The sequence below is a fragment of the Rhinolophus ferrumequinum genome, chromosome 2, assembly GCF_004115265.2.
Source record: "Rhinolophus ferrumequinum isolate MPI-CBG mRhiFer1 chromosome 2, mRhiFer1_v1.p, whole genome shotgun sequence".
Lineage (NCBI taxonomy): Eukaryota > Metazoa > Chordata > Mammalia > Chiroptera > Rhinolophidae > Rhinolophus > Rhinolophus ferrumequinum.
The window spans coordinates 109,215,079-109,238,137 of NC_046285.1; the positions used below are offsets into that span (position 1 = coordinate 109,215,079).

The 23,059-nt window shown below is 47.7% G+C and overlaps 1 protein-coding gene across 3 annotated transcripts; it reads left to right on the plus strand.

Annotated features, from left to right (window-relative positions):
• Positions 1-10: 10 nt before the first annotated feature.
• On the plus strand, positions 11-22,069 carry PRMT2 (protein arginine methyltransferase 2). 3 transcript variants are annotated; one of them, XM_033089224.1, is made up of 11 exons: positions 11-167; positions 1,277-1,375; positions 6,714-6,827; positions 7,422-7,604; positions 10,481-10,642; positions 11,407-11,571; positions 15,712-15,887; positions 18,900-19,029; positions 19,810-19,946; positions 21,201-21,372; positions 21,513-22,069. In XM_033089224.1, exons 2-11 carry the CDS (start codon positions 1,337-1,339, stop codon positions 21,543-21,545), a joined length of 1,311 nt encoding a protein of 436 aa, XP_032945115.1. In that variant the 5' UTR covers positions 11-167; positions 1,277-1,336; the 3' UTR covers positions 21,546-22,069. The 3 variants fall into 3 exon arrangements, with proteins under 3 accessions (XP_032945115.1, XP_032945127.1, XP_032945122.1); XM_033089236.1 differs by having other exon boundaries at positions 10,484-10,642; XM_033089231.1 differs by having other exon boundaries at positions 54-167; positions 1,274-1,375.
• The last annotated feature ends 990 nt before the right edge of the window (positions 22,070-23,059 follow it).

Below are 23,059 nucleotides of genomic sequence, written 5' to 3' on the forward strand. Positions count from 1 at the left end.
GCATGCGCGGGGCCCCGGCCCCGGGGTGGGGCCTCCTCCGCTGACGTCCTGCTCGCACTGCGCCTGCGCGGGCCGAGGGCTGTGGCTCCGGCTCGTGGTAGGCACCGTCCGCCCCTCCGCGCTGACTGTGTGGATCGCGCAAAACTCAGCGGACAGACGCGGCTGAGGTAGGTTTCCCGTGGGCAGCTCGGGCGGCTGAACCGCACGTAGGCAGGACATGCCAGGTGAGAGGGCCTCGCCCGACGTGTGCGTGAGCGGGCTGACCGAGGCCTCCGCCCCCTTCCGAGACCACCCGTGTCTTCCCCGCGAGCTCGGCGCCCCGCCCCTTTCCGCAGCCACGCCCTTCCGCAGCCACGCCTCCAGGCACGCCCACCTCCCGGCGCGCCCTCTTGTCAGGCGTGTCAAACCCTCGCCCGCCCTAGGCCGATGTCACACTCCCTTCCCCGCTTACTCCCGGTGCTGCGTCAGCGCCCCGCCCCTCCCTTTACGCTCTCCACTTTCACCCCAATCTCGTTGGCCACCTGCCCCTCGTGATCCAGGGGTCGCTCCCCCCCACAGTGCACGGAGTCTGCGTCTCTTTGCGGTCCGCTCACCTGGCCCGCCCCGCTCTGGCCCCGCCCCATCAACCCGGCCCTCCCAGTCCTTGGCCGGCCCTGTCCCATCCTGGTTCCAGTGCAGTTTTACAATGAAAATGCAACGTATGTATATTAGTATTTGTAACCACGGATGTCACAAAATTAAGTATTAGGTCCTGATTTACAAAAGAAGCACTCATTTTAAGCAGACTTGCTATGTAATTGAGAAAACATCTTAAAACGTACTGCAGATTACACTGTCACTGGAAAAATAAGAATTGAGAATGAGAAGGAAAAGCCTCTGGAAGATGCAAACCTTGGCTCCTGTTAGTGGAAACACTTTAAAGCTCCAGGTAGGGAAGTTTAATTGGAATTAAAGCTAATAAGGTTCCAAGAAAAGATTTGACATCGATTTGTTTTAAATCAACCCTGTGATCTGACAGAAAACAGATTTCAGCCAGTGATTAAGAGTAACACCTTGCAGACTAGTGAAGAAAACACATACTTCTTTGAAGTTCATAAATTTTAAATGCTTTCCATTGTTTTTGTAAAGAATTGGGTTTATAAATTTTATTTCTGTTCCATTCATTACACATAACACATTTGAGTTCTATTTGGTAGAGGACCTTTATCACGGACCTTAGAAGCTTAATTATTATGCAATGTAATGAAGCATTTTCTCATTCTCTCTTTTAAAGCAGAAATGGAGAGGAAAATGAAACATTAACAGTGGCAGCTATGCGGCACATCCTAAGAGAACTATGGCAACATCAGATGACTGCCCCGGAAGTGAATTGCAGGTAAGTTCAGTTCTGGTGGTGAGAACATGAACATTACAGAGCTGAGATCATCCACAGTGATGGCACTTTCGTTGGGTGTATGAACGTGGCCACCAACCACATTGTAAGCATTTCCTAGGAATCTAGGGTTCCGTTTTTGGTACCTGTGCTGTTTAAGCAAGCACATTTTCTTAGTTGTTCAATTAAGTTCCAGGCATAATCCATTAAAGGCAGGTCGAACACCTTAGAAAAGATTTATGTATTCATGCTGCTTTTCTGCCTGGGACACGTAGAACTTCATTCAAGTTAGCAGTAAAATTTCAAGGACTGTTGATTAGGTAAAATTAAAAACTAAAGGAATACTCAAGTAACTTTTTTTTTTTTTAAGATTTTTAATTTTTTTTATTGGGGAAGGGGTACAGGACTTTATTGGGGAACAGTGTGTACTTCCAGGACTTTTTTCCAAGTCAAGTTGTTGTCCTTTCAGTCTTAGTTGTGGAGGGCGCAGCTCAGCTCCATGTCCAATTGTCGTTGCTAGTTGCAGTGGGCGCAGCCCACCATTCCTTGCGGGACTCGAGGAATTGAACTGGCAACCTTGTGGTTAAGAGCCCACTGGCCTATGTGGGAATCGAACCGGCAGCCTTCAGAGTTAGGAGCACGGAGCTCCAACCGCCTGAGCCACCGTGCTGGCCCACATTTTTTTTTTTTAATTAAACCTTTCCATGTCTGTGATGTTAATTTTAACATTTCTTCTTTTCATTCTAATGATCTAATTTCATTTAAGTTTTTATATATAGCAATTTTATTTATATTTGGGTCATTTTATTAATCTTTCTTAAAATTAATGATAAAATGTTTTAATTCCATAGCTGTTTCATTTTTCTTTTGAGAAATATAAAAGATATTGGAACATTTACAGAATAATATTGGAAATACCCAGTACATATTATACAGAAGTGAAAATTTGTTAATGTTTTGTCATGTTTGCCTCAGAATACACACACACACACACACTAAACCATAAATAACATTTATTCCCCAACCCCAGTCCCATTTTTCCTCTTTCTCCACAGGCAAACGCTATGAAAATTATGAATTGATCTTTGTGCTCTGCACCATTTTTTATACTTTTAGACCATAAGGTCTAGGCATCGCTTAAGTGGCATCATATTCTGTGTGTCATCTGCAGCTGGCCTTTTGCACTAATGTTACTTGGGGGATTTTTCCTTGGTGTGTGTGTGGAGCTGGTTCAGTCCTAAAGGGTGCTCCTAGAGCGTGTTCCTTATGGGAACAATATGTATTAATACATAGGTCTGTGTACACTGGGTATACACCACATTTTCTGTATTTCCCTGTTGTTGGACACTTACATTGTTTCCAGTTTTTTCTATTCCAAAGAGTGCTGCAATGACCGTCCATGTACATGTCTCCTTGTGCACATGTGCTCTAGGGTGTATACCCAGTAATGGCATTGCAGGGTGGAAGGGATTGTATCGTTTCAGTTTTACTAGATAATGATCGATCGTTCTCCCAAGTGGTCTACCAGTTCACAGATCTGCCAATAGTCCACAGTGCTTGCTAACACTTGAGAGCATCAGACTTTTTCAGTCAATCTGATAGGTTAGAAATGGTACCTTGTTATTTTAGTTTTCTGATTACTTGTGAGTCATGAATTGACTCTTTATCGACTTACTGTCAATTAAGTCAATATTGAAGTAGTATTTCAATAATATTTGTGTTCATCCTGGTTATACCACCCTCCAGTACAGAAGAGATGTCTGATGGCCACAATTTGTGTTTTACCTCGTTTTTCCCCTTGATCATTTCTTTTAAGGTTTTACTAATTTTATCTTTTCAAAGAACCAGTTTGTCTTTGTTGATTTTCTCTTTGTTCACTTATTTGCTTATTTCTGCCTTAATCTTTATTTCCTTTGTTCTATTTGGGTTTAATTTTCTCTTTTTTTGGCATTCTGAGCTGGAAACTAGGATCACTGGTTTTAAACCTTTTTTCTCTAATCTATGTCTTAAAGCTAAAACTTTTCCTCTAATCTCTACTTTAGCTGCACCTCACACATTTAAAAACATTGTATTTTCATTATTGTTCAGTCAAAATACTTTATAATATATCACAATGGAAATTATAAATTTTCTGGGCTATTCAGAAATGTGTTGCTTTATTTCTAGACATTTGGAAAATTTTACTTATCTTTGTGTTATTTAATTTTATTTTGATTATATTTGGTCAAACTATAACATGCTCTGTACAGTTCTATCCTTTGAAATTTATCCAGTCCTGCTTGATGTCTAGTCACATGTTCTATTTTGGTGACTGTCCCCTGTGCACTTGCAAAGAATATGTGTTGTGCGATTGTTGGGTGTAGTGTTCTAGAAATGTCATTAAGATCAAATGGATTATTCACCCCAATAAATTAAAAATAATTTTTTCAGAAAAAAAGATCAAATGGGTTATTAGTATTGTTCAAATCTCTATATCCTCTGATTTTTTTGTATATTCTATTAGTTACTGAGAGAGATGAGCTTTAAACATCTCTGCTGTGATTGTAGATCTGTTTTTTTGGTTTATTTCCTTTTGGATTTATTGCTTTTTGCTTCATATATTTTGAATCTCTGTTATTTGGTACATACATTTAGGATAGTTTTTGTTTTCTAGATTAATTTGCCCTTCTGTTTTCATGAAATCTCTCTTTTTTTACCTATTAATACTTATTGCCTTGCATCTACTTTGTCTTATATTAATGTTGCCAGTACATACAGAAATATGTACCTATATTTTCAACCTATCTAATTTCTCATATTTGAAGTGTTTTCTCTTTTAAGGTGACAATAGTCGTGTCTTCTTTTTTGTTAGATAATTTCTGTCCTTTACTTGGAGTATTTATTAGTCCATTAACATTTAACATAATGACTGATGTGATTAAGTCTAACATCTTGCTGTGTGTTTTCTTTATGTCACATTTCTTCTTTTTACCTTCCTCCATTCTTTTTTTCCTTTGGGTTAATAAAGTGTTTTCTGTTATCCTACATTATCTCTTTGATTGACTGCACCTTTTTATATTAGATTAGTGGTTATCCAAGAAATTTAACTGTGAATCCTTAACCTAATCCAGTCTTGTTTTGGACCACTTCACAATGTAAGAATCCTCCAAATTAGTTCCATTTATCAGCCCACAGTTTTTGTGCTATTGTTGTAACTATTTTACTTCTATACATGTTATAAACCCAACAGTAAATTACTGTTGTTTCTTTATACTATCACAAGTCTTTTGTAGGCAGTAGTTTCCACAGGCTCTGCCCAGCCGACCCTCCTCTTACTTTAATAAATCTTCCTTCTATATTTCCAAAAGAAAAAAAGTCTGTTGTATAAAGTAGAAATAGTCTGTTTTTCCACATAGCTAACTTTTCTGGGGTCTTTACACCCATCACTCTAGAAAAAAATTAAAGACTGTGATAATGCCTGTTGCTGCTAAGTATTCGTGCAGCAGGTCCTCTGTGCCTTGCTGGTGAAGTGAGAAGTGCTACTGCCTTTATGGAAAGAATCTGACTAATATGTTTTGAATAAAAGCTCTTGCAATGTATCCCATAAAAGTGAAATGTCACAAGGGTAAATGTGCAGAGATGTTTGTGGCAGCATTGTTTACGGTGGTGAAAAACTGGGTACCAGGACATAGTCCATCGGTCAAGGGTTACGAGTCAGGTGGAATTCCTGCCATGCAATGTTACATCGCCATTGAAAAGTATGAGTCAGAATTCTGTTAGGCAGTTTTTCACAAGGTCATATGTGAATAAAAAAGCAAAATTGAAAAAGAAGGGTCTGTGATGTCCCTCACAAAAACTGTCTGAAAAGGAAAACTCTGTGTGTGTGTGTGTGTGTGTGTGTGTGTGTGTGAGATGAGCAGGGAGAAGGTACGAGAAGGTGCACACCAGATGATTACTAAGGATTGGGGATGGTGGTGACTGGGTGATGTCGTGGGTGGAGCAGGGCCGGGATGGAGGGCAGCCTGAAAAGAAAATCACACTGCTGAAGCGAATCATGTTATCATCATAATAGGAAAATGTACAAAGGAGATAAACAGACAATTAGCAAAATTAAAAAAGGGGCCAATAAATACTTAAAAGACTTGTTGATCTCACTGAGAATCAAAGAAAGTCTAATGGAAGGAACCAAGACAGGTAATTGCTCCCCACCCGGTTTGCAGAGATGACAGTGATGAACGGCCGTTGTTGATAAGGGAGGGTGTGGGCAAATCATTGCTGTTCCCTGCTGGCTGGGCCTGGCCCTCACGGGAGTCTGAGGACCCATCTGTCCGGTGGGCAGCTGGTGGCACCTGTCGTCCTGATCCATCAATTTCACATTCAGGAATGTAAGAAAACTACCAGGGAGAGAGAAAATGATTTCTGTTTAGGAAAGTTCATCTTCACGTAACTTAGTAAAAACTAAAACAGTGTGCGTGTCCAGAACTAGAAGGTTGGATAAATACTTCATAGAATGGAATACTGGCAGATATTAAAAATGTGTTTAGAAGAATATTTGATAATGAGGGAAAATGCTCAGAACTCAGTAAGTGGAAACCATGTTTCAGGGCAGAATTGTATAATCCCAGTAAACACCCTGTATGCATGTGTGATATGTACTTTAGAAAGAAAGCCTGAAAGGACATAAACGTTGTTAAGTGTTATTATCTCTGACCAGTGACAGAGATTACAGATGGCTTTAATTTTCCTCTGTGTACTCTTGTGCTTTCACACATTTTCTAAAGTGAACAGGAATTACATTTATGTTTAGAAAAATTTGATTAAATGTACACATGGCATCGATGGGCTGGCTCTGGTGACCTGGGGTGGTGGTTGGAGGTTCTGCCCCCTCCAGCAATGTCTTCTAGGCAAGGCGCTTCTGACGCAGGCGGCTTGCAGGCCTCTGAGGTCCAGGGCCCTCTTCTGGGTCCTGAGCAGCTGTGCCGTCCAGTGAGGCCACACGGTGGTGCCAGGTCACCACCACCGTCCCTCAGTCTTCAGCGAGCCCCTGCAGCTCTGTCCTTGCATCTGATGAGTCACCCCAAGTTGGGACTTCTTTCTCCTGGGGCTGGGCATGCCTCTCACTGAAGGTCAGGAGTCAGTCACCTCTTTCTCCTTTCTGCCTTTCATGGTCACTTGAGGATGCAAATCACATTGTACTAGAGAACAAGTGAAGGTGGAGTCAGGAGGACCCCTCATTCTGCTAGTGAAGCTGACCAGACTGTTCGTAGGGTCAGAGGGGGTCCCTTGAATCTGTATTTGAGTCCATTCGCAGAGCCTGGACCCAGAGGAGGGCTCATCCGCGATCTCTCCCTGGCTTGCACAGGAGGGAGCAGAGGCCGTGGCGTGCCGAGAGGAGGAGCCTCTCCCACTCCTGGAGGGCCTGCGCCCCGAGGAGTTCGTGGCCATCGCGGACTACGCTGCCACCGACGAGACGCAGGTACCTGGCATCATGCCCACGTTTATGCATTGACCATGTTCGGTGACAGCGATGTGGGGCCTTGCAGAGGTCATGCCACAGCCAGTGGACAGCCCAAGGCCGGGAGTGGCCTGTCTGTGTCCCCACCTAAGGAACTGTGGCCCTGAGCTTGCTGTGCAGGGACCTGGTGAGGAGCATGGCGGCCGGCCCAGTTCCAGCTGGAGACCTGGACGGAGAGCCTCTCCTGGTTAATGGAAATCAGGGCTGTGAAATGAAGACGCCCACCTGAGTGTGGCTGCTTTACCTGGGAACAGGATGCTGGAGCTGAGGAGGGTCGCGCGGTGGGCGGTCCATTCTGAGCCGTTTGAAGGTGTTTACTTTTTCCTTTAAAAATATCAGTTAAGCTGTGCTCTTCCTTCACGTAGATGTCCCTACAAAATCTCTACATCCTGGTGTCATTTTCATAAGTTGTCAGCTGGCACAATTACTCACTGACTCCTTTTGAAATTGCTGTCATATGGGCCCCAGTGATAGGGATTTATCACAGAGCCATGGTTGGTTGAAATGACACTGCAGGGTTTTCTTGAATTGTCACTTCTGTATATTTTTTTCCAGCTCAGTTTTCTGAGAGGAGAGAAAATTCTCATCCTGAGACAAACGACTGCCGACTGGTGGTGGGGCGAGCGCGCCGGCTGCTGCGGGTACATCCCCGCAAACCACCTGGGGAAGCATCTGGAGGAGTGTGACCCCGAAGACACGTGGCAGGACGAGGAGTATTTCGGCAGCTACGGAACCCTGGTACTGCGTTCAGGTTCCTGGGTCAGCCACTGGTGGGGGTTCCTTCTCTAATTCTCGGTTCCTACTTTTTAAAATAACTTCCGTGCTCCCGTTCACTGTTAGGGCAGCACTTAGCGGGCATCCAGTCAGTCTCAGCTGCTGAGCCCTGCCGTCTTGTGCCAGCAGCCTCGACACACACGGTGCAGCACAGTGGGGCTCTGTAAAGGTCCACCTGGGGCACTGAACTTGATTTCACATCGTTTTCGTGTCTCATAGTCTTCTTCTCATTTGATTTTTATATTTCAGTTATGGTTGACATGCAATATTATTAGTTTCAGGTATGCAGCATAGTGGTTAGACATTATTATTAGTTAAGAAGTGATCCCCTGACCAGTCTAGTACTCACCTGAGACCATATTTAGTTATTACAACATTATTGGCTGTATTCCCTATGCAGTACATATTCTTCTTCTGTTTTTTTAAAAACCATTTAAAAGCCAGTTTTAGCTTGCAGGGCACCCAAAAGCAGGTAGTGGGCTGGACTGGCCCATGGACCGGAGTGAGTTGACTTTGGTTTAGAAATAGAATCTGAGCAATGGGACGAAGAACTTTTCTGAACTTTGAAAAATGTAATAAATTTAACTTTAAATACAAAAAGTTATATAAGTCAACAACAACATGTCTGAATAACCAGCTCATTCGTTTGCTTTCTTGGTGTGGAAAAAGACCCATGACCCTGTGGTGCAGACAGCCGTGTTGATATTTATACTAGATAGAAACGGATACTTGCGGGATGAAGGGTGCCAACATGACGTGCAGTGGAAGAAGCAAGACAGCAAAGAATACCCAGCATTTGACTCAGGAACATGGAGTTCAGAGACATGGCTTATGGGTGTACACAGGTGGGGGGGTTCCCTGAAAGTCAGGATGGGAGGGCCGGGGTGCTGGCTGCTGTAGAATTGTATTTGATCAGGTGTACCTTTCCGGAGGTCTGTCGTGTTTCACAGTTAAAAACGCTGAAGTGAATGAATGAAGAGCTCTGATGTAGGCACAGCGATGCAGCCGGGCCGCATGTATGATGGCTGTGTACCCTGTGGCCGTCGGTTTGTGTCAGCGCACTGCTGCTCGCGCATGACGCTTTCTCGTTAAATGGCGTGACTTTGCATGGTGAGGGCTTTCTGTGTAGTGAGAAAGGCCGATGTCCCATCTGTCCTCACCCTGCACCCCACCCTACAGAGCCTGCCAGCCTTGCGGTTCCTCTCAGCAGCGGCTTAGGCTTCCAGAACTAAGGCTAAGCGACAAGGGTTTTAGTGTCTTAAATTTATGGAGAGGGAATAGTTCCACAGACTGCTTTTCACCTCGTTCTCTTCACGCAGCTGTACTGTTTTGAAGGTCTGTCCTTGACAACGGCTGCAGAGTGTTTTGTTAATTTTAAAATGATCGTATGAGTGGACACTGAGTATTTAATGGCCTTTTCTCATGACAAGCCATGCTGTGCTGGACGTCCTCCTACACGGGAACTTAGCTAGAACTTCCACTGGGCATATTCGTGGGGTGTGCGCATGTCTGTCTTTGGTGGGTCTTGTCAGGTTGCCCTCCACAAAGGTTTGCTGACTGTACATCTCCAAGTGTGTGAGTCTTATTTCCCTCCCATAGAGCCTCAAGGTGGAAAAGCCCAGTCTTAAATGTGAAGTAGGGCATGTCTTGATTTTGATTTCCATTTTTTAAAGTTAGGTTGATCATCTTTTATATTTTATTGGCTTTTTGTATTTCTTTATTTTTTGGAAAACGTTCATATAATTTGCACACTTTTTAAAGTTTCTGTTGATTTAAATGTTAAATAAGCAGTTAGTTTAGCCTGTATTCATGACATGTATTAATTATACTTATGCCACTCTTTTTCCCCTGGAACTTTTTATATAATCTAATTGTCTTTTTCGTTGTGGCTTCTGGGTTTTGTCCAACTTTTAAAGACCTTCTTCACTGCAAGATCATAAATACCGACGCTCTCTTTTAGTACTTCTTGATTCCATTTTTTACATTGAAAGATTTCAATCAATCAGGAGTTCACGTGTTGTGAAGAAGAAGGTAAAATTCTGACTGAGTTTCCCCACAAATATCCAACTATTCCAGCAGCACGTACTGACTCCTCTTTTCCTGCCAATGTAGAAATGCACATTTATTACACGTTAAATTTTTAGGGTCTGTTCTGTTTGTTTGATCCGTTTATTTCTTCTGCAGTTCCAGATGCTTTTTGTTATTGGAGCTTTGTAACGTGCGGGAGAGCGAGGCTGGAGCAGCTCTCCAATTTTCAGCATTTTCATGGCAGCCTTGGCTGTTTATTTTTTTGAAACTGATTTTATTATCATTTGTTTTGTCCCCCTCCCCTCCGTGCGAAATTGTTCGGCATTGTAAGTGCTTTTACATGGGAAGTGTACACAAACTTAGGGCGAAATGACATCTTTGTAATATTACACTAACGCTCCCCATTTCTTAAGCCTTGTTTTATGTCTTGTCAGAGTTTAAAGGTTTGCATTGTACAAGATTGTGAATGTTTCTTGTAAATCTGTTCCTGAATGTTTTTGTGTGTGATTACTATAAATGGTTTGGTGAGGTACAGATCGGTCTGACTAAGTTGGTGGATAGTGTTTGGCAGGCCTGGCCTTACTGATTTGCTGTAAGTTTCTGTCATGAGAGGTGCAGAGAGAACCTGCAGGCAGCACCCCACTGAGCCGGAAGCAGTCTGCAAACTTCCAGTTCATTCCTTCGCTGTCGACTCTTAATTCTCTGTGTGGCATGTTTTTAGGTTTGGGATGGAGGGGGTGGGCTCGGCCTGTGCTCCATCACGGAGCAGAGTTGGGTCACGGGCAGTGACTCGCCGTGTGCTTTTTGTCCAGAAGCTTCACTTGGAGATGCTGACAGACCAGCCGCGAACAACTAAGTACCACCACGTGATCCTGCAGAACAGAGAGTCCCTCCGTGGCAAGGTGATCCTGGACGTGGGCTGCGGGACCGGCATCATCAGCCTCTTCTGTGCGCACTACGCACAGCCCAAAGCGGTGAGTGGGGCCCTCGTCGCGCTAGTGGCCTCTGGCCGCGTCTCATCTCCAAGCTGTGCCCTCCGCGTGGAGTCGCCGTGCAGGCCAAGCGGGCGGCATAGTCCAGCCAGAGCTGGTCAGCGGTTGTGGCGCTGGTTCAGTGATCCCGCAGACAGCAGGGAGTTGGACACCAGCTGGCCACACATGCTGATAGTTTCAGTTACATATAGAAACACGTGTGTGCACGTGTGGGTCACCGTCCACGTGTCCATGTGTTTGGCAGGGACGGGACAGATCTCGCTCTTCCTCTAGAGCACAACTGGCCTGTACAGACTTGCAGCCCCGTGCGGTCCTGACACAGGCAGATGATGCTCCTGGTTTGCAGGGACCGCGGAGTCCAGATCCTGTTGGAACCAGGGCATGGTGCCCAGGGCCCCTCCCGAGCACCTGGAGTGGAAATTGTGTCAGGAGCCACCAATGTCCTGAAAGCCCAACTGTCCTCGGTCGGGTGCCGAGGACCTGCGGTGCCCATGATGGGGTGTGGCTGCGTGCACGGACGGTGGCCTTGGGGCACCTGCATGGGTGGGAGGCCTCTGTGTTTGGGCGGAAGGTGCCACTATGTCACGTGCAGCCTTCCGGGGCCCCGCCAGTACGGTCAGCGCTCCGCCTTGCTTCTGTCCCTGCCGCCTGCCATCGTCTGCCACACTGGGTCTGACTCAGCCCAGGCGATGGCAGGGCGCGGGGCAGGGCCGGACGGGCACTGAGGATGCTTGTGCCATGCTCAGGTGTATGCGGTGGAGGCCAGCGAGATGGCCCAGCACACAGGGCAGCTGGTCATGCAGAATGGCTTCGCTGACGTCATCACGGTGTTCCAGCAGAAGGTTGAGGAGGTGGTGCTGCCCGAGAAGGTGGACGTGCTGGTGTCCGAGTGGATGGGGACTTGCCTGCTGGTAAGGGGCTCGGGCCATGGGTGGCTGTGGGTCAGCAGGGCCCCTGAGCGGTGGCTGGGCTGCTGTCTGCAGTGTTCACAATTCATGGTCAATTCTGACTTACTTCCTAAGGTCATATGTAACGGGTTTCTCACGTGAACGTTGGCTCGATGTCTTGAGTTTTTTACTGATGTAAAAAATGCCATTACTATAAGAAATCTGGGTCAAATGGAACATTCTCAGTAATGTTCACATAAACTGTTGTCCTCGGGAACCTGCAAACATCCAGGGCTCAGTGTGCCAGGCTGCTTTTTGACGCCAGCGCAGTGTCTCCTCCCAGCCAGGTCCCAGTCCCAGCAGCCCCCGTTTAACGACTGAAGGAAAGTGAGACTCGGCCTGGCCCACGCCGCGCTTCACATGGTGGTCTGCTTCACATAGTTTTCTGCTTCTGCGCACACCCGGCCTGCAGTTGATCACATTGCAGACTGAGCTTGAGGCAGCTGGCCGGTGGGTGGAGCCGGGCATGCAGGGGGTCCTCCGACGCCTGCCCAGTCCCTTCTGCTCAGGACTTAAGACACTGGACTGAATGAAACCTCCCAGTCTGCAGCTTAGTTTCTGAAAGCCACGAAAAATGACATCTGGGTGCAGGTGAGGGGAATATGGCCAAAGTTTCCAGCGAGAGAGCCATTTAAATAAGTGCGTACCTATGAATGTTGCCCGTGGCTTCTCAAAGATGCAAAGATGAGGGAAATGACAGCAGATGACACTGGGCCTTTAGCCCCGTTGCAGTGATGTTGTCTGAAAGTAAAGTGTGAGTAGACTCAACATCCATGGTGTGTTTTAGCTTATTAACAGCATCTGTGGACTCATGAAATGGTACACGGGGAAGGGACTAACCACACCGGGAATCCACAAAGTGCATTGGCCCTGACCCCCAAGCCCCAGTGTAAATGTTTATCAAGTTCCCTCTGGCCATGGGGACATAAGGGGCCAGCCTGTGGTGGACATGTCTCCTCATGCCCAGTGCAGTTGTGGGGAGCCTGGCTGCCAGGGCTCCAGCTCTGCTCCTAGAGGGGTGGGAGGCAAAGAAGGGGAGGGAAAGAGGAGGGTGGTGTCTGGCAGGAGCAGTGGCCGGGACTCCGTGTCCCCATGGGGTGTTAGCTTGTTTCAGGTGTGTTGTGCCCACAGGACTTTGCCATGTGTTAGGCAGCCAGCGGTAGTGTAGAGCTCAGGTCCTGGAGCACAGGGTCTGGGGGCCGAGGGGAGCACCTGGCAGTAATCTGAGGACCATGGGGTGCAGGGCAGCAGGGTGGGGTGGGGCCTGGCTCCAGTGCTCAGGAATGGTGGCGTCTTCGCTGACTTGGGTGGAAACTCCCAAGTCCCTTAGGTGGAGGAGCCGCGGTGGGAAGCTGATACTTGCTGGTGTGGGGTGCGGGCTGAGGGAGGGGCAGCAGCGCTGGTCTGCAACTTGTGAGGTTGGCAGCTCCGTTCCATGTGCAGGTGCAGGCATGGACCCAGCCTGACAGTGTCCTGAGTAGAGAAGCCGCAGGAGGAGTGTGATTGTCACATTAAAGCAAAACCGCCTAATGCTCTTCCCCGTTCTGACCTGTTCAGCATGGGGCAGGGGTGAGAACAAATAGGGTGGCACTGAGCTCAGGACCGGGAGTCGGGAGCAGGTGGAGAGCGCTGGGAGGCCCGGGGACATCTGCCAGAGTGGCCCCTGCGGTGCCTGTTGACGGGGGCCCAGAATGGGTGAGACTAGAGGCGGAGGCTGTGAATTTGGGAGTGGTCACAGCGTCACCCACCTGGCCTTCCCCGTGTCCCTGCAGCCACCCTGTCCTCCTATGCCTCTTGCCAGCCCAGCGTCCTCTGCATGGCTCCCTGCCTGCTCTCAGAGCTCCTCAGACTTCAGGTCCCCTGTCTCTCCGACCCTCCTCCCTACTCTGTTGTTGATATGTAGAAATAAGATAGAGATCATGGAACAGAACAGAACAGAAAGTCCAGAAACAAACCCAAATACACGTGCATTTAGTTTATAATAAGGGGAGCTTTCTAATCAGTGAGGCAAGGGTCTATAATTGTCCAAAGCAGCTGCTGAAACAATTGATTATTTTGCAGAAAATGGCTAGGTTCTTCTTCACATTATATGCTAAAATAAATTCCAAATGGGTTATAGAGTTAAGAGTTTTTTAATAAAGAAACAGAACAATTACTAAAAATTTATGTGATGTCAGAATGAGGTTGTCTTTGTAAGAACCAAGCCCATAATGAAACTACAAAACTATAACCAACCTATAGATTGTTAAAAGGTAGCCGAGGCTATAAACAATTGCAATGTATATGACACAGGGCTAATGTTCTTAATTCATAAAGGTTCCAGTAAGGCAATAAGAGAAGCATCCAGTGAACAACTGCAGGAAAGTGGCAAGGGGCATGAAAAGACAGAAGCAGACCCAGGAACATTGTCTGTTGTCACCAGTAAAGAAGTAACTAGATGCCTCTGAGTTATCACACGTGGAGAAACCGTCTGATGCCTGATGACAGCAGTGTGTGGAAGTTTTGGGGCACTGCCTCGCCTCACTTCCTTTGGCCCTGGGTCGGTATAGCTTTTACAAGGGAAACAGGGCAGAGCATGTCAAGAGCATAAAAAATGATCAAATGAAAGTATCTTAAGGAAATAATCAGATTGCTACACAGATTGATGCTCAAAAATGTTCATGGCAACCCCATTTAAAATGGAAGAAAACTGGAAAAAAATAGAAATAACTGTGGCAATATAAGGGAATACTCTGAGGCCATTAGAAATTATGTCTTAGAAAGATTCTTAATAAACTGAAAAGTTGGTGACGGTTGGTTGGTTTTTTTAAAAAGCACAAGGAGTGTTGTGGTGTGATTCCAGTTCTGAGTTTTATAAGTGCATCTAGCACTGACCTGGCCTCAGTCCCAGGTGGGGTTGGTAGGCACCCCACCGCATGGCTCCCAGAATGCAACTGTGCACCCAGGGCTGGATGCAGGAAGGCGCTATTGGAGAAGTCTGAAAAACGTCTATTTTAGCAGTCAGGTTGGGAAAAAACGACCAGAATTTGAAGTACCACTGACTAGGTCTTGCTCTCTGGTTCTATCTCTACATACATAACTTCAATAATTTAAAGGAATAGGATTGTTGACCTTATAAGCTAAAAGTCAGTTATTGTGGCAGCAAAACAGATTTATTCAGGAACAGCAAAGAAATGAAATTCGGGACAACCAAGCTATAGCAAAGCCATGGGCAAGTCTCGCAAACACAGGAGAAAAAGGAGGAAGTTGGGAGGGGTTGGATTTGCTGTATCATAATTTAAAAAATACAATTAAAACTTACAGAAAGAATTTTCACGTGTGTGTGTGTGTGTGTGTGTGTGTGTGTGTGTGTGTGTTTGAAGAAAAATTCTGGAAGATAAACTGCCCAGCGGGAACAGTGGTTCCTTCTGGGTGCTTGGTTTACTCGTGATTTTTATTTTTATTTGTGCTTTTCTGAGTTTTCTATAGTTTTTCATACTGAACAGGTATTACGTGTATAGTCACACCTGTCTGAGGTTATTTAAAGAGAACAAAGCCCTCTCTGGCTTCCCATGCGCTCCAGGATGCAGGGCTTCTGGCCCCCGCCCCACTCGCTGGCACAGTCTTTGGTTTGTAGGTGACACATACCACCTGTGCCCGTGGTGTTCTGAGGGAGGCAAGGTGGTATTTGGCCACTTTCCTGACTTAAGTACATTCCTGCTTTGACCTTTTATGGTTTTAAAAAGTGATTTCTGTCAAAGGGTTGAGACTTTTCTGAGAAGACCCCAGACCAAACCGATTTCATTTGACAGCTGAAACCCACAGCCCGTAGGGGTTCTTAAACAGGGAGGAGCAGCTAACTCCTGAGTGACTGAGGTGGGATGGGAGTGAGGCTTCTCCTGACCTTTAGCCCCAGGTCTTAATTAAAATGCGAACTGCTGTGACCAAAACCAGGCTGTGATGGGAGGTGACCGTGAGTGTGTGCGTATAAGGGAAATCCTCCAAGGAGTGCCGGCTGGCAGTGCTCTCAAGCATGAAACTCGTAAGGCTCCAGACTGGGTGCCATGGGGAGACCTTGCAGGCATGGCTCCCGGTCACCATGGCTCCTGTGTGTCTCCTGTGCAGTTTGAGTTCATGATCGAGTCCATCCTGTACGCCCGGGACGCGTGGCTGAAGGAGGATGGGGTCATCTGGCCGACCACGGCCGCACTGCACCTCGTGCCCTGCAGTGCGGACAAGGATTACCGCAGCAAGGTTCTCTTCTGGGACAACGCCTACGAGTTCAACCTCAGCGCCCTCAAGTGAGTGTGCGGGGACCTCCCGGCTCAGCCTGCTCTGAGTGCCTGATACTTACGCGCGTGCCTGATAGTCGCGCACGCTGGCGTCTGTGCCTGTTAGCTGGTAAAGATGTCATGGGCATTGCAGTGCCTCTGGCAATGCAAGTTCCCAAATATAATAGGGAAAATAAGGTCATGTTTAAAATGCGGCCAGCCTATATGAGTGTGTGTGCCATTAAAACACAAATGTGTGTTCCCAGGAAGAGCTAAACATTTATAATACGGACCAGGAAATGTATTAGTGAAGTCATTCCTGGCGTTGTGCAGAGGAAGCAAAGGTTCAGAATAGCTGATGTCTTGGTTTTGAATATATGACACACTTGTACAGCCGGGACATAGGTTTTAACATAAAATAATTTCCTGATCAGGCCTTCACATTTTCACTGTTGCCTCCTCTGAGGATGGCGTAAGCTGGCCACTTTCCCATCTGAGAGAGCCGTAGGAATTAGGGCAGGGTCCCATTTGTCAGAAGCTGGGAGGAATTTGCATTGGTGCAGTGAGGGCCAGCTGGGCCTGGACACCTGCTGCACATGCAAGATGGGCTTCTGGGCTGTTTTGGTTTTCGTTTAAAAAATAAAAAAAAAGAACAATAGTGTCAACTGAAAATCGCAGCTGCCAATTCAATACCAATGGGAGTCCCCAGTTTGGAGTGCGGCATGGCAGAGACTTTATTCAGTGAAACAGCTCAGTTTGACAACTGGGGAAAGCGCTCCAGAGACAGGAGAGGCTGGCTTATATAGAGAGAAGTCCTGCCCCTGGCCCCTGATTAGTCCCTTTTCATGCAAATGAAGAATCCCAATTCTCACACTTTGATTGGTCCAGATAGCACTGTCCTGATTGGTTGGCTCCACGTATTCTGAATGGTTGGTAAAGATGCAAATGAGGATATAGTTGCCCAACTCCAATTGGATGGGGCAGGCCTTCAGCCCAGTGTTGGAATTTCCATCTTGGGCGCTCTCTTATAAGGGTTGACCCAGCTCGCAGGAGCACAGTGCAGGAGGCTGGCAGCTCAGCCTGGGGCTTCTCCCTGAAGTGCAGCCTGAGTGAGAGGCCTATGTCAGCAACAACTGCTAGAGTCTGGTTATGAATTTGGGCCCAGTCAACCGTAAGGAGTCCTTCTTGGCAGGTATTCTTCTCGGGGTCAACAGTAGTATAAAGGTATGAAATCTTCACCAGTTAACATTGAATCCCAAAGGTGCGGGAGAGGGAAGGTCCTTGACAGTGCTGTTCTGTAGGTTCTCTGGGCAAAATGGGTATGGAGAGCTGGGAGGTTATGAGGAGAGCAGTGAGGAGGTTCTTACGCTGCTGGGGGGCAATGGCTATGACAACGTCACAGTAACCTAAGCAGTGTGATCCGGTATCAGGAAGACACTGGACAGGAAGCTGGGTCTGTGGAAGTGCTGGCTGTGAAGGCTGAGGCAGTAGGTGTCCCTGGGACAGTGCTGAGCCCCTCGGAGAAATTCTTGTCTTCTCTCACACCGAACATTGAAACGTAATTCCATGTGGGTTCAAGAGTTTTGTGTTAAAACATCATATCAACTACAGGAATCCATGGGGCTCCGTGTGTCAGATCCTAGGTGGGAAAAAACTCAATAGAAACGAAGAAAGAGGTGCTGGACTTCAGTTTATGAAAATAGACAGCATCTATGTGTCAGAAAACCACAAAAATACAGTTAGAAAAGGCAAGGACTACTTAGAGAAAGTGACTAGGTGGCCTTGGAATCAACTAGAAAAAGGTGACTATCCAAATGAAATTATAGGCAAGTCACACATACACACACACACACAAATTATCAATAAGTATTTTAAAAGAATCACTGCAACGTCATTAGTAATTAAAATGCAACTTATAATGAATGTGATTTTTGCCACCAGATGAGCAAAACTTAAAGCAGCCGTCTGTGCTGTGTGAGCTCAGGTGTGATGGCGCAGCATGAGCACCGTCTGCACAGACCTTGCAGGCCAGCGTCCAGGTGCCCAGTCCCATCGGAGCCTCCTGCTGGAGACTGTTCTCCCCAGGGTCACTATGCAAAAACACTGGAAACAAATGTGTCTCCATAGGAACGGGGTTAAATTGCCATATATCCACCCAATGGAGTATTGTGCAGCTGTTTAAAAAAGAAACACAAATGTTTTTAGGAATATCTAATGATATTGGAGTTAAGAGACAGTAAAATTGGTAGAACACAAACTGTCTAAACAGAATGGCTCCTGTTTTGCACAAATAATGTGTATCAATATGGGTATGGGAAGAAAAACGACTATATCAAAACACTACAACAGGAGTATGGGGGATATACATTTTTTCTTTATACTTTTCTATAATTTCCAAATTCTTTATAAGGGCATAATTATTTTTATCATCAAAAAATCATTAAAATATGTACATACAGTGTAATCTTTATTGAAATACATACTTTTATTTGCTATTTCAGAAGTTATTGCTGTGGTTAATTTTTGAAACATTTCTGTGGTGAATAATCGATTACTTTCTGTCAAGCCTGTGAAACAGGGTATGAGACAGGGGATGACCCGCAAAGGAGCCATGCAGGAGGTCCAGCTGTGTTTCTCCTGAGAGTCAGGCTCAAGTGGGTGCTTTCCATCCTGGAACAGGAATACCTTCTTTATTTGCTGTGTAATAGATACGGATTTTGTAATAAAATAGGTTATAAAACTAAAGAACACACTACACTAAAGCAGCCCCATATCTTGTAGGTTAGATGAAGGTTGGTTTCCGTGTGCCCAGACTCCATGAAGAGGACAAAAGGGAAGTGCCCCGTTACTCGCACACTTGGGCTGCACGTTGCCCAGGTTGGATGGGAGGCGGGGACCCTGAGCTTGGCGCTCAGGGCTGCAGACAGCTCCAGAATTCCTGCTGATACAGAAGAGAAAAAGCACATCTTGTTGTCACACATGTGTTTCAGAGCCTGAGATGTTGGTGGTGATTTTGTGCAATTACTTTGACCTTCTCCCTAGATCTTTAGCAATTAAGGAGTTTTTCTCGAAGCCCAAGTATAACCACATTTTGAAACCAGAAGACTGTCTGTCGGAACCGTGCACCATATTACAGCTGGACATGAGGACAGTGCAGGTTGCAGATCTAGAGGTGAGAAGAGAACGCTTCCTCCCACGTCAGATAACTGGAGTTGTAAACTTTGTGTTATTGGTTTTCCAGTCTCTCTTTTCTGATGTCTATTCTGATTTTGTCTTTTATATTTTTACATTATTTTCTTTATAATTAACCTCTTTAACAGCTTCAGTTATTTTTGGATTTATGTTTAATGTTACCAGCGTGTTCAGATTCAAATAAATTTTATCCCACTTCATGGAATTTGAATTAAAAATTTTTTCTAAGCTTTTAAAGCTATCTATCATTGATGAAATTTTTAGTTCTTTCTTTTACTTACTGTCTCTTGCCACGAGGTGGCGCGTGAGTTCAGGATGATCCCAGTTAAAAGAGGAGCTGAATGTCTGAGACTGGCAAGTTTGTAAAGACCCAGCCTTGCACTTTCTTTTTGTGCAAAGAACTGGGAAGAGAAAGTATTGCATATGAATTTGGGGGCAGAGAAATAGGCAAATGAGGCCCAGATTACTTGAAACCTTTTCTGATTATCTGCTGCATTTGAATTTACGACGCAGGTTTTAATACTTTGCCTGGGAGGAAATTCGGTATGTTTTTTGATGTGTTCAGCTAAACGAGCAGGTTACATGTTCGTCTCATGGTTACTGGAGTGGGTGGTGCAGTTCCCAGTTCAGTGCATTGTGGTGGGGTTTGTGAAGTGTGGCCACGCGGACCAACAGTTGCTGAGTCACGTGGAGTCCGGGCTGGCCTTGAGTCATGTGCTTATGACGCCATGTCCGTTTGCTTCTCCATTTGGTTGAACAGACAATGAAAGGTGAGCTGTGCTTCGATATCAAGAAAGCCGGCACTCTGCACGGATTCACAGCCTGGTTTAGCGTCCGTTTCCAGAACCTGGAGGAAGGTGCACCCCAGCTGGTGCTGAGCACGGGACCGTTCCACCCGTGAGTGTCCGCTCCTCCCCCAGCTGTGGAGGCTCGTGCGTGGGGCCACGGTTTGCCTTCCTGCTGTCGTGTGTTTGTGTTTCGGGCCTAGTCCTACTGAATACTGACCTACGATCTCTCTGGCCACCTGGCCCCGGGCAGGGATGGTGCGGGTGAGTCCCGGCTGCGTGAGGAGCTCCATGCCTGCCTGGGTTGTCCTGAGCGCTGCTGCAGCTTCTCATTCTGCAGAGTCTGCGGGCGCTTTCCTCAGACTTTGGGGAGGCACATGTTTTTTGAGGCGAATGCTGTGTGCGGTGACACTGGGGCTGACACTGGTCCACATTGGAGGCCTGCTCTGTTTGATGGCCCTGGACACAGCTGCCCGTGGAAGCACTGCTTTCCTTGGGGCCTTTCACGGCCCCCAGGGACTGCCCTTCCCTTTGTGCCTGCCTTGGACATGGGGGTCGGGTGGAAGTGGGCAAGGCACGGGGTTGGGGTGCTGGCTGCAGCATTTGTGCCCGAAGGACCCCGGCTGTCGCTCTGTGACAGGAGAGAGGCTCAGGAGGCTCTGTGACAGGAGAGAGGCTCAGGAGGTGCAGGTATCAGGGCTGGGACTGTGGCCAGTCCTCCCTACAGGGACCACCGTGCAGATGTGAGCGCTCCCCTAGAAACCAGGGCCAGTGGTGTGTGCCTGGGCCTCAGGGACAAGGTGGGGGTGGCCAGGGTGCAGAGCCAGAGGACCCCCTCCCACCATGGTGGTGGGGGGTGAGGTGGCCCAAGAGTCAAGGAGGGGAAAGGAGCAGTGGGCTCCTCAGTGGGAAGTGACGGGGCTGCACCAGGTACTGGGAGCACGAGGATGGTGGGTATGTCGCGGCCAGAGCCTAGAGAACCTACAGGGTCCCCAGTGGTACAGCTCCTCCCAGTGGTACAGCTGTCTTGCTCATATGCACCGCTACTTGCACAGAAATAACAGTGTTTCATTGGTGTGTGTTCTTCGTTAACTGGGGAAACTAGAACCGCGGGCATCAGCGGCTTAGAAGGAGCAGCGTGACTTAGGGTGGACACCTGCTGTGCCAGGATGGGAGGCGGCTGACCATTGGAAGGGCCGGGGAATGGGCACCGCACAGGGCTCTGTGTCTGCCATGCACCCCGAGCACCCGGTGAGCAGCCCTTGCCCCTCCTGGGACCTGAGCAGTGCCAGGAGCCATGTCCTCACTGGGCCGAGTCTTTCGTGGGGTCTGGGAAGGCTGCAGTGATGTCACCTGTGTCTTGTAGCACCACCCACTGGAAGCAGGTGTTGTTCATGATGGACGAGCCCGTCCCCGTTTGTACTGGGGACGTGGTCACAGGCTCGGTGGTGCTGCAGCGGAACCCAGTATGGAGGAGGCACATGTCCGTTGCCCTGCGCTGGTCCGTCACCTCCAGGCATGACCCCACGTCACAGAAGGTATGATGTTCGGCCATAGTCGTGCTGTGCTGCCGGTCCGGGGATGGCCTGTGCTGCCAGATCAGAGTGGCGGTCGCTGGTCCGCGCCCTTGTCGGCATCAGTTCTTAATCCTCACGGCCGGACCTTTGGTCTTTTCCAGGTTGGAGAGAAGGTCTTCCCGATCTGGAGATGACGCAGACGTTGTTTGGGAAACTGTGAGTGTGAGCGTCCTGGAGGGACAACGTGCGTGAAAGGAGTCATACTTAGATGCGAATGCCCATCCCGCCCGTCCCGCTCTGCCTGGCAGGTGGCAGCTCCCTTCCCTGCAGGCTCCACACACTGACGCGCACGGGTTGCCCTCGCCACTGTCACTGCCCGTGTCTGTCCTCTAGAAGTAGGCTGTGTTTCCAGGTGTCCCTAGTGGTGTCCACAGTGCCGACCCGTGATCGGTTGGGGGCACGGTGTGCCTAAGCTCGGTCTAGTTCCCCACCCATAGGGCACACACGTCACCCCTGTACTCCTGTGAAGTGACCGTTGTGCATCGTGTTAGTGGTGTCTTACTGCCCTCGGCTCAGATCGTGGGTCGCACAGAGCCGTGCGTGACCAGAGGACGCAGTACATGTGCTGGGGTCGCGCATGAGGCAGTGCAGCTGCCGAGACGTCTTCCAGGTGATCCCGTCGGCACACAGTGCATCTCAATAAATCCTTTTAAATGGGTGTTGAGTGTGTCCTTCTGTGCACGTGCACTGCTCGTACCAGCCTGGGTCGCAGCATGTGCATCGCTTCATAACCATCATACGACGAAGAAACTCCCATGCCAGTAGGCAAACATCCACATTTGTGTGTTGGTTTAATATATAGTTAACTTTTTATTGAAATATAAACCATATACCCCAAGCCATGCAAGTCATGAGTGTACAAAAAGGTGAAATCTCATAAAAGTGGACACACATGTAACCAGCACTCAGGTCAACACTGCCACACACCTGTGTCCTCCAAATGCCCCTCCACTTAGCACCCCTCCCCCCCCCATGATGCTGATCTCTAACACCATAGATTACTGTTGCCTGTTTTTGAACTTGGTGTGGATGGAATTCTGTACTGTATTTGTTGTGGACTCACAGTGTGATGGCGTTTGGAAGCGGGGCCTCTAGGAGGCGACTAGGTCCTGAGGTGCAGCCTCTTGGAAAGGATTAGTGCCCTCATAGAGGAGACCCCAGAGGGTGCCTGGCCTCTTTGCCATGTGAGGGCACCACGAGAAGGTGGTCATTTGACACAGGAAGTGGTCTCTCAGCAGACACCCAACAGGCCTCCAGGACTGTGAGTAATAAATGTCTGCTGCACGGTGGCCTGGGCCCCCAACACAGTGTTCCTTAGTGTCTGCCGCCTTCCGTTCACGTTATGTCTGAGCGATCCATCCACGAGCCGTGTGCGGTGTGATGCCTTCTCACTACTGTGTGAATGTACCACAACTCGTGTCTCATTCCACTGCTGGAGGCGGTTGGGTTGTGTCCAGTGTCCAGCGATTTTTATTGGTGTGAAGATAAACATTTCTGTGTGTTGGTGCACGTTTCTGCTGAGTATACACCTAGGAGCTCAGTATCACTAGAAATGACCGGACAGGAAGAGAGTGTCACGTGTCTGCTCCACACCCACCCTCCACATCTCACCAGCGCTGGTGGGCATTTCCCAAGGCCTGCTCCCTCT